Below are 17,490 nucleotides of genomic sequence, written 5' to 3'. Positions count from 1 at the left end.
GAGGAACAGCTCATTAGGGAAGTGTCTCTACCTGCATTCAAAGGGGTGGTGGAGAAGTAGTTGTAGATGTTATTGTTGAAGAGGCTTACTGTGTGCTTTTTCTCTTGGTTCACTTTTTAGGTTTCGCCTGGCGATCCGCTGCGCAGCAGCGTCCGCTCAGGCGAAATCTTTTGATAACAGTATGTGGCTTTGTCCCGCCTCTCTCTTCCATTGGCTAGCTCCATAAATGGAGGCTAGCCATTGGAAGAGAGTGGCGTCCGTCATTGTCCGAGGCGATTCGTGGGCGTTCCGTACATTTTTTCCCTCTCCGCCCCATTTAAAACGTCATTGAGGCGGTGGGCCATTGTGGGTATTGTCTTATTTTTTTTTTTCTCGCTATGTTTGCGGCCGCCATTTTTTCTCATGGAGCTGGGGAGGGTGGGTTATTTCCGCGCTGCTCCCTTCCCTTTCCCTATCTTCCTCTCATCCTTTCTCTTCCCTTCCTCCATCCTTGTCCCTTCTCTCCTTCTCCTGGTCTCGTTCCTTCTCTCTATTGCCCTCCCCTCGGTCCCTCTCCCCCACCCCTCCTCCCTTGCTCGCGCCCAGCCTCCTCACTTCTCTCCCTGCCTCACGCGGTGAAGATGTCTCGGCTCGCGCTCTGCTCCTGCCTCCCCCTTCTCCTCGCCCTGCTGGGCTCCGGTGACGGTGAGTACCAGGGGTGCCTGAGTGCCTGTCCCACCCAGGGAGTCGTAGTAGCAGGGGTAATGTGTGGCGGGTCCTTTTGAAGCCTATCCAATCTTTAGCTGTGCCTGTCAGGTTAATCTCCCGGTGCAAGAGCCCACCACACCATCTCCCATCTCACCGCTATGCAAGGGCTCGGGAGGGGCTGGGTGATAATGAATGAATGGATGAATCCCAGCGGGTCCCACGGAATCGTTTATTATCAGACTGAGGTGCACGCCATTCCGTCATGGTAGTTGATTCTGTCAGGTACTGGAGCAGTGTTTAAAAACAATTCATTGTTGAGAGCAAAGCTGTGTGGAAGTCACGGCATCTCTTCCCGTCCGGCCACCGTCTCAAACCATTCTTTACAGGCCGGAGTCCAAAGCAAGCCAAGTTCAAACTGCATTTCCCAGAATGCACCACCATGATAAAATGAAACCACGGCTTGGACACATGCACAACTGCCCTGCCAGGCATGACATTACATGATGACCTTACACCTGTTAGAGTTAGTACATCTACTCGAGAGATTTGCCTCGAACAATTGAAAATATGCTCGTTAAAAATGTGATGTGATATAGAACAGAAATGGCACATTCCAACGTTGCGCTAGTTCTTTCATCTGCCAGATAAGACGTTAAATAAGTAACACTGATATGGGTGGGGAAATTAGAATTGGCATTTAAAATGCAATTGATCTCGCATTTGCAATATATTTTTTTTAATATGGTAGCTGTGGGGGTGTAGGGTTAAACGCGCTAGTGTGTGTGGTATAAACAGTATGGGCTTTAAATGTGCGGTCTGGAGAGTTTTTCTTTAGCGTCTAGATGCACTGGAGTTGTTTGTAGTAGAAATAAACTGCAAACGTTTGCTGCAGATGGTAAACAGCACAATTCTGTAGCTTAACATTTGAAGGGAACATTTAGCACCTTGGCCGATTTTCATCCATTTACACCTTTTACCTAAAGCGGGCGCCAAGGTGGAGACAGACGTTAGACAAAGGAAGAAGACGAACAAACTTTACCTTCGCGTTGAAAATTAAGCAAGACATCACCATAGTCGTAAAGATCTATATCGCATTTACACCCGGCAGATGTGCAGTGTTTAGGCTGAAGATGCAGTTAATTAGTGCACTTCAAAGGATTGATGAATTTCTTCTAAGGCCAGGAGCATTTTAAATACACTAAAGAAGAATAGGCAGCCTGGGGCTTAAAATGAACGCAAAGATGCGCTGAAGAAGAAGAGGCAGCAAAGCAGGATGCTTCAAATGTGGGGGCGTGGCCAGATGTGGCTGATTAGTTCCTTATTGTATAGATGCAAAAACAGCTAATACTGGGCTTAAAATGAACGCAAAGATGCGCTGAAGAAGAGGCAGCAAAGCAGGATGCTTCAAATGTGGGGGCGTGGCCAGATGTGGCTGATTAGCTCCTTATTGTATAGATGCAAAAACAGCTAATAATGTACCCAATTATCGAACAGAAGAGGTCTCTCACTCGAAACGTAGCATACTTATGAAACACAATGTGAGCATATTACCGTAAACAATTACTGGTCATGGATGGTATTCCTTATAACAACATGCACTTTTAAAATAAAATAAGCATCTGGGGATAGTTTCAAGTAAAGTCCAAATAAAGACAACAGATTCCACTAGCAGGCTCGCCGCTGTATTCACACGTGATGAACAGCTGCCTGTTCCAGGGTGGGCGTGGAGAAAATGCTTATTAAACTCCGGATTTCATCTTCTGATAAGAGACTGCGCACCTGTTTTAGACCCCAATGCTTCAGCACGAGTTGATGTCCTACAGAATGCTGCAGTCGTAATCTGGCGTGCATAGTGTTGTTTGCCTGTGGTTTAAATTGTGAACTAGTAGTTAAGCCTTGTTGCTGCACCCTATAACTAGACATGGAATTGAGTTAGAAGGCATCACGCAGGTGTTAAAAAAAACCTGGCCAAAAACGCCAGTGTCACTGTATACTTTATCATTACTAACAGTAACATACTATGCCCTCTGGGGCCCGCTGCAATAACACTAAATAAAACCAAAAACAGGGGGAGGGAAAGAAATCGTTTTATTATTAAATGTTAATTTGTTTTTCTGTTTTCCTGGACAAGTTTTATACAATGTTATTTTAGCCTCCGCTTTGACGAGTATTTCTCTGTCTGTCTATTCTTGCCTACTCACTTATTTTCCTCACTGTTTACCTCTTACCAACTGCCTGCCACCATTTATCCCTGCAACCATCCACCCACGCATCATCCATCCATTCGTCCGTCCGTCAGTCCATCCATCCATCCATCCATCCATCCATGCAGTCATTCATTCATCCGGATATCCATCTCTCTTTTGGTCGTTCTTTCCTGCCTACCTTCCTCTTTCCCTACACCCCTCATTGCATCCACCTGTCCATCAATCAGTCCAATCACCCACCTATCATTATATTCGTCATAACTCCCACACATGTTAAGCTACCATATTCATTCACTTTTAACTCACTTTTAATATCCGTATTCACTGAGGGCTCTATTCTTATCTACATTAAAATAAACTTGAAAATAACTTGTGGCTTCCGAGAGGACTAATCTTCATAAGCATGCTCGCCCCTTCTGAGTGCTGGATGCTGACTTGTAAAAGAATTACACACCAGGTGCCCGCCAATAGTGATTTCTCAAACAGAGCCTAGTGATGATGGTTGTTTTGAGATCTGTCCTTTCAGGCAGATTTAGCCGTATCACCAGTCTACTGTTTTTTTGTTTTGTTCGGTCTGGCCTTAAAGACATTTGTTTTCTCTAAACATTTCCCTCATAATGTATCCACTTAGAGTTGCTTTGGTCAGAAAATCTTCTTCCGTAAATCTGTTATAAAAAAAAAAAACAGCCATCAAGTCCAGACCTATTGGTTTTGCCGAAGCTTGTTTGCTGGTATTTGTCTAGTTTCTGTCTAGTGTTTGTCTGTCGAGCAGTCTTTTCTCCTCCGCCTTTATTCCCCTCTCCCCCTTCAGTCTTCAGAGCTTGTTGCTTCCATTCCCTCTTGAAGCTGGCTTTTCTCCTTAACTCCTAGCTGCTGACATCAGCCATTCGTACCTCCGCTCTCGGCTCGTGCTGTCTCTTCTCCTCTGCCCTTCTTCCCTCTCTCCCTTTCAGTCTTCAGAGCTTGCTGCTTCCATTCCCTCTTGAAGCCGGCTTCTCTCCTTAACCTCTCGCTGCTGTCATCAGCCTCTCATACCTCCACTCTCGTCTCATGCTGTCACTACAGAAGTCTCTACTCCTCCGCCCTTCTTACCTCTCTCCTCTTCAGTCTTCAGAGCTTGTTGCATCCATTCCCTCTTGAAGCCGGCTCCTCTCTTTAACTCTTTGCTGCTAGCATCAGCCATTCGTACCTCTGCTCTCGTCTCATGCTATCACTCCAGCAGTCTCTTCTCCTCCGCCCTCCTTCCCTCTCTCAAAGCTGCCAACTTTATAGCTGGAGAAGCAGGTTCAAGTCTTGTTATTATAGTCCAATTTTAATTTTTTGAAGAATGCAGTTCTACCGCTAATATTTGTCCATCGGCCTCCCATTTAGTTGTTCCCCAAATCCTTTTTGTCTCGAGAAAGTGAGGTCATGTCGTCGTGGTTAGAGACGTAGTAAAGTGACAACTTGTAACCTGAGTTGCATGTGTGTGGGGTTCTGTCTGTGTGTGTGGGGGGGGTTCTGTCAGTGTGTGTGTGTGGGGGGGTTCTGTCTGTGTGTGTGTGTGTGTGTGGTTCTGTCTGTGTGTGGGTGCATGTGGCTCTGTGTGTTGCTCTGTGTGGGTGAAAATGCAATAGGTCTTGCATTTGCGAGAGATTAAGCTATTGGCATTGTAAATGACAATGCCATTTATTTATCTATTTTCAAAATCAACACATAAATAAAAATGTTGTCAATTACAATGCAAATAGCTCTAACTTTTGCAAAGGCGAGACCGTTGCATTGTAAATGCTTGTTTTTTTATTGTTGCTCATTTGTTTAAGAGAAAATTAATTCGCCTTTTTAAGCACTCCCTTTCCTTGTTTGCTTCTGTTTGTAGCTATTGTTTAACAAATTCTCCCACTACCTTGTTTATCAATATTTGTGGCACTGTTCACGCTGCGGCCCCCACTTCCTCTCTGTTTTCCTCTGTAGATGGTGGTTTAAATTGTTATAGTGCTTTTTCATTCAACATTTTGTCGGTCTTTGCCTTTAATCTTAGTTTGTTACTGTTTCTGCCTTTCTGGTATTTGTTTTTGTTTATATACCGGGCCCTATTCAGATTGAACTGTCATTCACCTCGTTTGGAAAATATGTTGAACGTGACTGAGCAGCGTTTGAGGGGAGACAAAAACGTCTGACTTTGAAGCTCTGTTTGAAATTCTCAAGGCGTGTTCAATGGAAGTTGTATACTTTTGCCTTTGTTCCGCTGTTCTTAAATACTTGCGAAGGTGGCTTTAGCATGCTCTCGTTCTTTCCAAAGCAACCCTCAACTACTTTGTGAAGGATGTACACAATACCTCGCTACCTTGAAGATGGGTTCAGAAGAGCATTTTGTCAAATTTGCCCCAGGGTTGAAAGAAAGCGAAACAGAAGCTCAAACCCGCCCCCTGTCCAGTCTCCTTTTTTCATGGACTGACCTTTTATAAAGGCTCAACCAATGAAAAGAGGAGGTGGGTGGACTAGTGTGCATGGAGGCCATTGCTGGCTGCCCACGACATCCGTGCTGGGCTTCCAGTGTCCTCCTGTGTGCCACCTGTTTGTAAGCGTCGACCCAGACTACCTGTGTGCTGTAGTGTTTTAAAGGCTCTGTTGGTAGACGAGGCAGATATCTGCTGCTTTCTGAACCCTGGAGAGCTCTAGCACCACAATATTCTGTGGAGTGTGGGCCTTGATTGGCCTCACTTTCTCTCAAGGGTCTAAAGGGGCAGCTCGGTGGTCCTTCATTGTGACGTGAAGCGCCATAAAAATGGGAACAGAGCAGTTGTATGGTAAGTGCCGGAGGAGGTTGTGTGTTTTTTAAAAATTGTTTTTTTAAAAACTTAATAGAGGATTTTCGAGGCATCTGCTCAGCACAATAAGGGTTGCCTGCCACATATTTGACTATTGGTGGCCAATTGATTGCCCTGCGTGCCAAATGGTGGGTAGTCTTTGGATGATGCGGACCATCCATCGTCCTATGTGGTCACAAGTGGCAGAGGCGGACCATCATCCAGCTTTATGCTAAGCTTGAGAAAGGGAAGATTAATAGTTCTATGATAGAAAGCCAGTCTTTTCTACATTTTACTCTGGGGGGAATCAATGGATTAATCGTTGTTTGAGAAATACCATGTTATTCGCATTAGAAAGCTGGTCTGAACACGCTCCAAAGATCTGTTGGCCAGATCTCATTATGCCAGTCATCATAGGAGAGTTCACCAATATTTAGAGGCTTAAGACTCCTCCATGCAGAAATTCAGACATGAAAAGTTTCTAGGGGACTAATGCAAAAAAATCAGTGTGTGTGTGTTTCACACCTGTGAAATATTAAGGGCAATAGTGCTATTCCTGAGGAACTCTACTTTCTTAATTTGGGGCCAGCTGGAATAGCGTATGTCAGCCTGCAATCTTGAAGAACAGACTTGGGCCAGTTACAGATATAGGGGTAATATATGGGGCCAGGTGTGGCCTAATGACCAGAGCTACCGACTTTGGAACTGGGGAACCAGACTGTCGCCTCAGCTCAACAGCCTATGATTTTGGGCAAATCACTTAGGGCCATATATATATACATTTCCCATAGACACAGAATGTGTAAAAGCCCTTGATACATCTGGCCCTTAATACGTGCCTAATTTTTATTTCTATTTTAAGTGGAATGTAATCTGATTTCCATGTAAAGTGCTTTAATTCCCTTGTGTCAAGTTGGCGCTATTAACAAAACTCACTTTAAAAAAATAAAGTAAAAGGTTGATGAATAATTATGCTCTTTTTAGAAACTCTACAACAGCCATTCCCACAGCACTGGTTCACTTCCTAGCTGACCCACTGAAAAGCAACGGAAGTGGCGAGTGTTTTCGAGTTAGCGCTGCATGACGACTGGCAAAGGTTTCCTCTTCTGAACAATTTAAAAAAAACAGCAGCAAAAGCACCTCATCGGCCGCATAATTACCGGCCAATCAATCCATTCACTTATCGGGGTTATTGGGGCAATGAATGCTTTATTTCCTGATGAACCCGCGGCAGTGTGTGGGAGCTCACACGGGCCGGGGCTACTAATTGAAATTCAGATGTAATGAGATGAGGTTCAGCCGTTCGGCGGAGCTGCTTTTGTGTAAGCGCTTTTCGCTCCGTGCTCCTCAACAATGCTGTCATCACAGCTACTGTCAAGACCAACACAAATCATACAGAGAGGAAAAAGTCCTTGCTTGTCAGGTCCAGAAAAAAAACCGGAACGTGCGACAATTTCTGCTTTCATTCGGGAATGTGTTTTGATGGAGAAAATATCTTGCTGTTCAGAGTACTTTTCCTTCCCTCTTTTCAATATGCAAATGTCTCTATCGCCTAGGTAACTATTATGGGACGCCCAAGCCTCCGAGCTGTCCAGCCAATGGGATTGTGATTTCCAGTGATGCTTTGCGAAACCTTCAGTCCGACTCCAAGCACGCAACTCCAAGGCGATCCAAGTCTTACAATGACATGCAAAATGCTGGCATTGTGCACCCAGAAAACGACGATGATGACGTCCCTGAAATGAACAGCAGCTTCACAGGTAACGTGAAATGTTAGTTTTCATTGGTTCTTTTGCATCGCCTGTAACAATGGCCCCTATTGGAGAGTTGAATAGGTTCCGGGTACAAATGCTGGTTAAAAATATCCTGACTTGGCGTAAAGCCGGTCTCCGCAGGAACCTAATTAATAATTAGTGCTTTCAACTTTTGACGCTACCAGAGATTTTTCAGTAGGTCTGCCTTGATTAATTATATATATTTTTAAATTGTTTACTCCAAATGAACTCGACTTTTTTTTATTTATTAAAGAAAAGACGATGAATTTTACCCAGTTTTTGAAGTTCTTTCACTTCTAAGACATTCATGTCGCCTGTTGCCTGTCTGACTGTCGGTCACAGTTGATGCCACCAGTCATGCATTTGAGGACAGCAGGGAAAGGGCCTCATTGCTTTTTAAACCTGCAATTTATTTGGCCTCTCTACTCCCATGTGTTTTCACCTTTAATTGTCCACATTTTTTGCATAAATCTGTCTCTGCTATTAATAGTTGATTAAATAAAACTGCCCTTGATTCTGTCAACATTTTGTTAAGTTCTGTTTATTTTCATATTATTGAGCTGAACGTCACCAGAACCATTTCACCTTTCTATCTAGCATACAACAGTACATTATATAGTTCACTCATTTGGCTCTAAGTTTACATATTTCTCTTTGTAGTTTTTTAAGCAGCTCTAAATAAGTGTTTGAAGGGTTTAAGTGACTGTGGGATAATTTTAGTGGTCCTAGCGTGGGGGAGGGGTAGTTTAGATGTGAGCTTAGAGTTTATGGCGGTATGTGGGTGGGCTAATGCATGGCAATGGACTTCTTTGTAAGTAAAGGGTTCCCAAAAATTATGGGGTGGATGTAATCGAATATGTTGTGGAGTCCTGGGCACTGCTAGCAAATTCATGGCTTTGTCTTGCTTTTCTCCGTTTGAGTGCACTGACTGTTTTTGGCTGTGTGATGGGTTGTGGTCCATGATTCAAATTTGTACAGCCACCACCAGGCTGAGACCGACTGCTGCTCAGTAGGCCTGGCATTGCAGCGATCACTGGATAAGGTATACCTCCGAAATAATGATTCATCATACATAAGACTGGGACAAATGAATACATCACGCACCACAGTATCATCCTTGCTGTAGATTAGTAATTTTAAAAAGCTCGAACAACATCACTGCCTTTGGTTACACAGAGGGTTCGGCATTTAGTAATACTTCTGATTCTTCACTGTTGATCTGTGCTCTTGTATTTCAGCCTCCTTTGCCTTTAGTGTCCATGCAAAATATGAGCTTTCAAACAGTGAAAACTACCCCCCCCCCCCACACTACTACATTGGTTTGATGTGTGTAAACTTTGGTTGCCTTGTGTACGCCCAGATTTTCACTTCCAGACCACATCAAAAAAGAATCGCAGTAGTCCGCTTTCAGTGCTACATACATATCTTAGAACGATCTAAATTAAAGAAAAGTCTGATAGTCTTCGGAAATATTGTGAAATATTTAGGATGAACACGCTAAAAATAGTTATGGCTGGAAAGGAGCCCCAATTTATCAAAAAACAGGGTGGGACCAGAGGAAAATCAACAAAAAAGGGCCCGTCCTCCTTACTCATCAAAAAACAAAAAGACCTGTACGTTCTGGCGTAAATGAACCCCCCAGAGAATGGTGAGGAAACCTGTTCTCTTCGATAACCCTCCCCCGCCAGGGTTGCCCCTTGGTGGCATGCATGCATCATCGGGTTCATGTCGTTCCACTGTGGGTGGGACACGCTGCAGCCTGTGAGATATGTGGGAGCACTGAATTGTATATTATAATGATGAAAGTGAATAGCAGTGGGAGGGAATCTTCTGTAGAAGGTGAAAGATGCCTGCCTAATAGGTTCGTGGATCTTTTAATCAATCCTCCAGGTGCTATGATTACAAAACAGGGGGGAAAATGGGAAGTCTAGGTGATAATGTACCTACTTTCCTATCAGTCTACATTTTTCAAGCTAATCCATATGGCTTTTTATCAGGACCAAGCATCTATCTCCCTGATTCCACTCCTCAAGTAGTGCTCATAAACAATTCTAGCATACACTCTGAATGCTAAATGATAAATATAAACTGATCACACCTACCTGGTGTCACTGCTTGATATCTACTCGGTATTACTGCTTAATACATATATGTGACAAAACTTATGCTTCATGGGTCCTCCGGTGGAAAGGGAAGCTTGTAGTCACAATTACAGGCATCCCCTTGGGAATTCACCTAGGTTATTAGGCCAAGGATACGCTTTGGTAAGTGTGATTACAAGCGTTCCTTGTCACTGGAGGACCCATAACAGATAAGTGGAAGGAGTACAAGGCTTTGATTCCCAGAGTGCCTGGGATACTTGGTCTCAATGCTCTGCCAGGTGTGTTGACTGCTCCTTCTGGACAAAGTGGCTAGCCGTTGTATGGTCAGGTATTGCCAAGTCCAAGCCCCTTCACATGTGATACAGACCAACTATGGATCCCTCCTCCCCCATCACTCCCTCTTTGGCAGAGACTCACACCACACATTCCTTTCAGAAAAACTTTGCGTTAGAGTTAGTAAAACACTTGGTCATATTTATCACCCACAAAACAAAACATCAAAAGAACTTTTTACAAATTAATAGGCGGAAACACCAAATTCCTCATACATTAATATTTACAATTTCTTTTTATGGCTAACCTTAACAGAGACGCTAATACATAGCCATTCCTAACCACAAATTAGTCATTGGCCCTGCGCATCCTGCATTGAGCCGATGAGTGACATCATGACTGGTCCACCTGTGAGGTCCACTCCGTAGTAATCTTGTGCGAGGAGCCCATCTGCCCACAGAGGTGCCCTATCTCGGGCGCCCCTACACCCTCCACTACAAACCCTCCTCCCCTGGATGTGCTGTTTGCTTTGGCGCCCATGCACCTCTGCGGGGATTGGCTGTAATGACCTGTTAGCAGCATGCAGTCCCGCACCCTCTAACCGACTTGCCGTAAGCACCCCTTGGAGGGCCCTGAGAGACCTCTGTCCCCACCGATCCAGGGTAAAAGGATGCCTTCTATAAACCATGAATGTCCCACCAATCATGACTTCACCTTCGCAGACCAAGACAAGACAACTGACATAAAAAATACGACAAACATGTATTCACTGCAAGAAAAACTGAGGTTAAAATTGCAAATGGACAGAAACAAGACCGCAAACACAATATCCTTAAAATTCCTGGAAGCTGAAAAGGAGAAACAAAATCCCAGAGCAACCTGCAACAGGAGAACTTTCATACCAACGCCAAACGTCTGCCTCAATGGGGATGGTGGGCGGGCAAAAAAACCGATTATAAATTGACCGTGGGGGCAGCCGACTGCGTCGGTCAGTGGTGCAGTGAAGAGAGACCGATGTGCAGCTCTGCAACCCAGTGGTGTAACGAAACTTGAGGGGGCCCCCCTGCAAGGTTCGTGGAGGGGGCCCCCTCCGAAACTCAATCAGGAGCTCTCCGGCAGGAGTACTGTGCTGAGGGAGGCCCTCTCACAGCGAGGGCTGCGGGGTCATATGTTACGCCACTGGACAGGCCCTTCGAGGGTTTGGGGCCACCCTGTGCCGCAGGGGACTGCATTAAGTCCTATTTTAGGGGTCGTGAATTCCACTGCTTTATAATCTTGATTCCAACCCCATGCCTCTTTCATTCACCCCTAGAAACTCCCTACCCATGCATCTCACTCTTTCAGGTTCTTTGTCCGTATCAGCTTTCTTTTTGGTCACTGTTTTTTTGTCTTTTTCCTTTCTCCTTCTTTCTCCCTTTTGTGGTTTTCTCTCTTTTGCTCTGGATCAAAGACTGATGGAGAAAAATAAGTGCTGGTCCCCAAAAATTGATACCTGTGGGCCCCATTGGTTCATATTAAGAACTAGAATAATACTTCTATTTTTCTATCCCTTTTAGGTGACATTTAGGCACCAATATGTCTCATATGTGTACCTAAAATAAGCATTTAGCCCTTGTACACTTGCATTTAATTTTTTTATGTATCTTGTAAAATCCTTTTATAGGTTTTTCTTCTTCTGGGTTGATTTTTATTTCAGGCTACGAGAATATAGCAAAGCTGCTATCCAGAATAAGTACCTCTTCCAAATTAGATTTTGTTTTTAATATAATTTGGAGAGATCTGATAATTTGTAACGAGATATTACATTTATCTTAAAATGTACGTGATGGCTTTATGGACATTTTATTGTTAATATCCAAAATAAAACTTTCTGAACAAACCTTTGTTGCCTTTCAACTACGTTAGTACTATGAAAACAGCAAATACATACATATATACCAGGCCATCCATAAGGAGGCTGTAGGGATCCTCATCGATTAGGCCACAATTTAGGGCCCAATGATCTTTTGCAACAATTAATTATAAAGTTTAAAGCTACCCTGCCCTATTTAATGCTGAGGGCGCTAACATGTCTTACACCGCAGTATGGAGCCATGTCTCATTACAGGATGGCGCAATGTGTAACACCATAGGATGGCGCCATGTCTATCACCACAGGATGGTGTCATGTGTAACAGGATGGCTCCATGTGTAACACCACAGGATGGCACCCAGTGCTAGATCTGTTGTGCTTTATCTTTCCCTGCAGAACATTTTGTTTTAAAGATTGAAACAGATCTTCATGCCGCTAGGGCCCCATTCCAGGGAGAGGTGTGGCGTAGCGGAGAGAGTGTCGGACTCCGGAGCAAGGGGATCACCGGCGCCAGCTCAGCATCATGTGACTCTAGGCAATAGCTCACTTAATCTCCCCGGTGCCCCCCAGTACCTTGAAACCCTTAAGGAGGCGATATGTTTGCACTTTACAAATATGGATTCTCTTTGTTGTCCCAGGTCCTGCGGTAACTCCTGACATGCCTGATTATATACATGCAAGACATTTTCCATTAAAGCGCACTGTACCAGAAAGGTACCATTAAGATAAATTGCATGTGATGCCATGGAGGAGTATTTTATTTACATGTGTGCATAACAGGCCAACATTCTGCCAAGATCCACCTGAGTGAAAGGGAGGAACCCACCCCAACAGAACCTAGGCAAGTTTCAATATTCCTCTCTCTAGTTTTAGAACTCTTTCACATTATTTCTGTGATGCGACCAGGCAGGCAGGCACATATTACAGCCATAGCTTTGGGAGGAGGGTACAGGGTAGCCTACCCAACAGGTCTTCACTAGATCATTGACAGGAGGGAGACTATCTGCTTGAGCTATCTGCTGGTGCTGGTGGAATAAATTGCTTTTTCGAGCGGTCAGGTAAAACCTTCCATTATTAATCTCGCCTGGTTCAGCCAATTGTAGTGAGACGCACATGGAAGGTTAGTTTAGTGCTTTCAGGTGTCAAAGGATGAAGCTGGTGAGCAGGGCCAGCCCAAGGACCTCTGCTGCACTAAATGACGTACTGCTTCTGGTCGTTACCCACAGTGGTGGTCCTTTTAGCTGACAGCTCTTTGCTGAGGGTGACCTGAGCTGTTAACTTTTCATAGTTTATCAGTGGACCAATCCTGGCTTTCAAGTGCCTTGAAACGTACCCGCAGATCGGGGGGCTGCAGTCTAGATCACTCACGGTTTGTCACTGAAAAAACGAAAATGCAATCCGTTTTCAATTTTTTAAACTGTTATCAGACCCTTACTGGCCCTATTGGGCACTGGGCATTTTCTAGAGAGGCAGGAATGGTGGGGGCTCGTGTTGATGCTGGGGAGCAGTGCAGCTTCTGCCATGACTACAGCAAGCCACCCACCCTCTCAGCATCCCCCAGGTGCATGTGTCGACTGGGAACTGGGGTGGCCTGGTGGTGTCGCGTCCCCTCCTTACAGAAGCCTGCATGCTACAGTTAGGCCTGCTGGCTGTTGTCAGGGAGAGAGTAAGGCACTCTGAAACCCGTTGGCACTGCACTACATCACCAGGCAGAGTCCTTGCTGAAGCGGCTTTCGGGTGGTGGCTGGGGTGTGGGCCTGCCCGTGCAGCTGAGGACGGTGTACCAGTGATCGGGTCCTCCTGCAACTACTGCATTTCTTGTCTCCCGTGCGGTTAAACACATGCTTTTAAAGCTTGCACAGTCAGATCGCCAACGCTTAAACAGCATTTGTTTCTTCCGTTTTGCTTTAAAGTCCCGCAGGAGGAGGGATGACTACCACCCAACTCCCTCCACGAGAAGTGCGGGCTTCAGCGCATGGATGCCTTCATGAGATAAGTTTGGCACTTGCCAAAGTCCAGCAAGCTGTCTCAAGTCCTAACCTTGGGCCTGCAGGATACAAACACCCCGAGGAAACTTACAGCGTTATTCACAAACCTTGTGAAATAATATTTTTCGTACTCACTTTGAAACTGTTGCCCCCACCATGCAAGTCCCCGTTGGTCCCTCTCAGCCGCCTCCTCACCTCACATGCACTTTTAATTGCGCAAAGTGGCATGCTCATGAGAATGCCCGGCCCCACCCTATGCTCCACCCTAAGGGTGAAGATTTTGCATTCATGATGAGGCTGCACGTGCAACTACAGCGAGCGTTACGTAAGTTACGTAACTTCCATCTTAGATGGATATGTGTAGTTCTAAGTTAGTGGTTCCCAAACTTTTTCGACCTGTGGCTCCCATGACATAATTGGCAGTTGGCCGTAGCTCCCCATCATGTCACTTTTTTTTACTGGTAGGGGTTGTTTTATTGGAATATTCATTCTGGGGAGGCTGGGTTATGTTAGGGTACCCTGCTGCAAGAAGTGGCTGTGTTTGGTGGTGTGTGAGGGCGCAGCAGTGTGCGAAGGTGCTGGTCTAGGCAAGATCTAAGGATACTGCAGTACCAGACAGGTAATAGCTGAGGGCGGCAGTAGCCAGAGGTGCTGGGGCACTAGAGGGGTGCTAGATGGCGAGGGCTCAGGATACTGCAGTGCCAGAGAGGTGCCACCCTTGAAGGTGACCATGGCTTTTTCAATACTAGAGAGATTCTGCTTTGCTGGATTAGATGGGACCTCAGAGTGCTGAGGCTGTGTAGAGCGGTGCAGGCTTAGTTGAGGGGTTTGGGTGCTACAGTGCCTGAGAAGTGCCAACATGGGTGAGGGGTTGGGGTACTACAGAGAGCCCGGATAAGGTGATGATTAGGGTTGCTATAGTGATATAGGGAGGTGCTGGCTTGGGTGAAAGTTCAGAGTGCTGCAGTGCCAGGGAGGTGTCGCACACAATGATTTCCAGGAGGGCTGCAGCACTAGAGAAGTGCTGGCCCGGTTGTGATGTCAGGATGCAGCAGTGCAAGAGGTGCCGGCCTGGGTGGGTGTTGATCAGGGCTGCTGCAGCACTAGAGATGTTGAGGGCCTGGTTTTGGGTCTGGTAGGTTGCTCCAGCGGTGAAGAGATGACAGCCAGGGTGAGAGCTAGGGGTGCCATAGTGTCAGTCAGACCAGTGCTGCCTCGTGTCGCGGGCTCGAGAGCTGCAGCACCAGAGGTTCAGAGAGAAGCTGGGTGGGCGAGAGCACGGAGTGCTGCAGCACCAGAGAGGTGCTGGGTGGGTGAGGGCACGGAGTGCTGCAGAGCTGGGGCCGCTCTGCCTGTATTGATGTCGTCTGAGTCAATGCATGGAGGGGTAAAAGACGCTCCTGTTTTTCTCTGCTTTGGTAATCAGGATTCAGCCATCACAAGTTACTGGCTGAATGTGGATTGCAACTTCCACAGAGTAATCTCCAGTTGGTGTTTACCCATCCCCCAGCATTTTTACTCGCTAAACGTGGTTTAATCTCTGGGTGAGAGATCGGATGAAAATGGAGAATTGCCACACAAATGTGTGTGCGGCAGTAATAACAATTCCTGAAGTAAATCCCCCTTTTTCAAAGAACATGCAAGGTCCATGTCAAAATAACAGTAGTTCCCAAAATTACAACTAATTATTTGCAATAATAATAATTTTATTTGGAAGCAGAATACCACATCAGCCTCCTTGCCCTCCTCGTTATGCGGGTTATAGAGCTTAGCAAAGAAGGTACAAAACAATGAAGCTGGTAACAAATATCCACGTAGTGATAAGTTACACACCAAGAGTAAATACACCAGATGTAACTTCTGGCTAAGATTTAAATGTGTTTCTGTCCATGGGAAAGAAGTGAAAACATTTAAATTGCACAGAAGCAGCATGATTTGAAGGGTATTCTGTCAGCCCTGTATTGCTGTTTGAAGCCTGCAGGACAGCAAGTGTTTGAAAGACCCCTGAATCCAACACCCCACCTTCAGCTCCAGACACATGCAGGCAAGTGCAAAAGTTCTGACTCAAGTGACGATCAGGACACATTCTGCTGAGAATACATAGTCTGTGAACTGATGGCATTGAGGCTGTTTAGAGAGAGCTCAAATATTAAACCAGGCGAGGAGCATCACTAAACTCCATGCCGCTCTCTCTGTTCCATGTGGGACCTGGGCCCCAAACTAAGCCATAAATTAATTGTCCAGCTGACTCCGCCACCGCAGTTTGGACGTGTGTAATACCATGAGATTGCTAGGGAAGCTGTAGAAGAGCCTGTGAGGCACACATAGCGCTCACAGTGAGGCAGGCTGACTGTTATTTCAAATATTATTTATAAAATATGACAGCAGTATAATTAAGTGAGCTGCCCCGGTGTCCGCTACTGCTGCGAGTTCACATAGTTAAGTTAACACTTACTTGCAACAGTTAATTAAGTAAGGAACAGCGAGTATTCTGTAGCAAACAGAAAGCATCTGTGTAATTTTAAAAACACACACTTACTGCATATATGCAGCTTTGCCATTTCACCCTTCAGCGGAGCCTCTCTCCAGTCGATACTGTCAGATTTATGAGGTTTCTCTTCAAGTGAGAGAAACTATTTCGAACTTGTTTAATCTTTTTGTTTGTTATATGAGGCACCTAGAGCGGAGCCACGCCCTGGCAGCAGGATGTGTGACGTCCCGTCGACACCTGACTGGCTGTGTCATTAACTACTTCAGCTCATGGGGTCATGACGTCAGGCTATTTTCTGCAGCGAGGAATCTGATGAAAGGAAGTGAAGTTTCTTTATCCATAATCCCCACACAGCCAGTATCATAAAGACTGCTGAGGGAATACAGGCCCAGCACCATGTCGAAGTGGATGCAAGTGGTTTCTGGCTGTGCGGCCTCGGAGGGGGCCCCTGGAGTGCCGAGGCCCCCCCGCACTGCGGGGGCTGCAGGGTTCTGTGTTACGCCCCTGCTGCAACCCCTTTTAAGCGGGCTTGGTCCGGCCGAATCCAGTTCCTGGTGCCCCGGAAGCAGGGCTTTAAGTGGGCCGGGTCTCCAAGGGTCTGAGCACCGGCAGTTTTTTAAAGGGGACCTCGAAACGGGTCTCTATCGGGCTCTGTGTTGAGCCCTGGCACAGGTGGTGTGGTTTTTTTTCCGGACTGCAGTGACAGCAGTTTGCTGTCACTGTAGTCTGGAAAAAAGTGCCAGGGTGCAAAACAGCCCGATAGAGACCCGTTTCGAGACAGCAAGCACATCGATGTTGCCTGTTCTCACTAGTGGAGAAGTTACGGCATGACGTCATGCCAGGTGAGCGTTTTGAGGGAAGGGAAATCCTTTAAAGAGTCATTTTCTTTATGGATTTCCCGTCTCTTTTTGAAAGAGCAGCAACATTGTGTTAGGGTCACCAGGGCTTTAATTTGAAGCTTTTTCAATTTTATATGTAACAAGCCATAGTTGCAGCTTATTTATCTTATGCAACTGATAACCATTGACAAAGCAAATAGTACTTACTTGTTGTAAGTATGATGTTACTTGTTGTATCACATATCTGGATGCAATGACAGAAACAGCAAAATACAAGTCGGGCGGCACACTATGCTAAGCAGATTTTTTGCATAAGTGTTTTAAAGCCACGCCCCTAATTACACTGGCCACGCCCCTTTGAGAGACCCCCCAGTTTTTTCATCCCACTTAAAGCCCTGCCCGGAAGTGTTTAAACACTTCTGGGCAGCCAGTGACAAATGCCTGCCGCTTTATAGGCTGGCGCCGGCGGCGTAATCAGCTGCCGCCA

The 17,490-nt window shown here is 45.7% G+C and overlaps 1 protein-coding gene across 12 annotated transcripts in view; it reads left to right on the top strand.

The window, feature by feature from the left end:
• Window positions 1-17,490, top strand: part of MAGI1 (membrane associated guanylate kinase, WW and PDZ domain containing 1) — a 1,125,105-nt gene that overhangs the window by 855,774 nt on the left and 251,841 nt on the right. For all 12 annotated transcript variants that reach the window (XM_086939094.1, XM_086939091.1, XM_086939093.1 and 9 more), the window contains one exon: window positions 7,240-7,443. In XM_086939094.1, coding sequence (XP_086795220.1) covers window positions 7,240-7,443 — 204 coding nt within the window. The remainder of the gene's footprint in view (window positions 1-7,239; window positions 7,444-17,490) is intronic.

Source organism: Lissotriton vulgaris, chromosome 9 (assembly GCF_964263255.1).
Source record: "Lissotriton vulgaris chromosome 9, aLisVul1.2, whole genome shotgun sequence".
Lineage (NCBI taxonomy): Eukaryota > Metazoa > Chordata > Amphibia > Caudata > Salamandridae > Lissotriton > Lissotriton vulgaris.
Note: the sequence above shows the minus strand (reverse complement) of the source record. Positions and strands in the feature narration are given on the sequence as shown.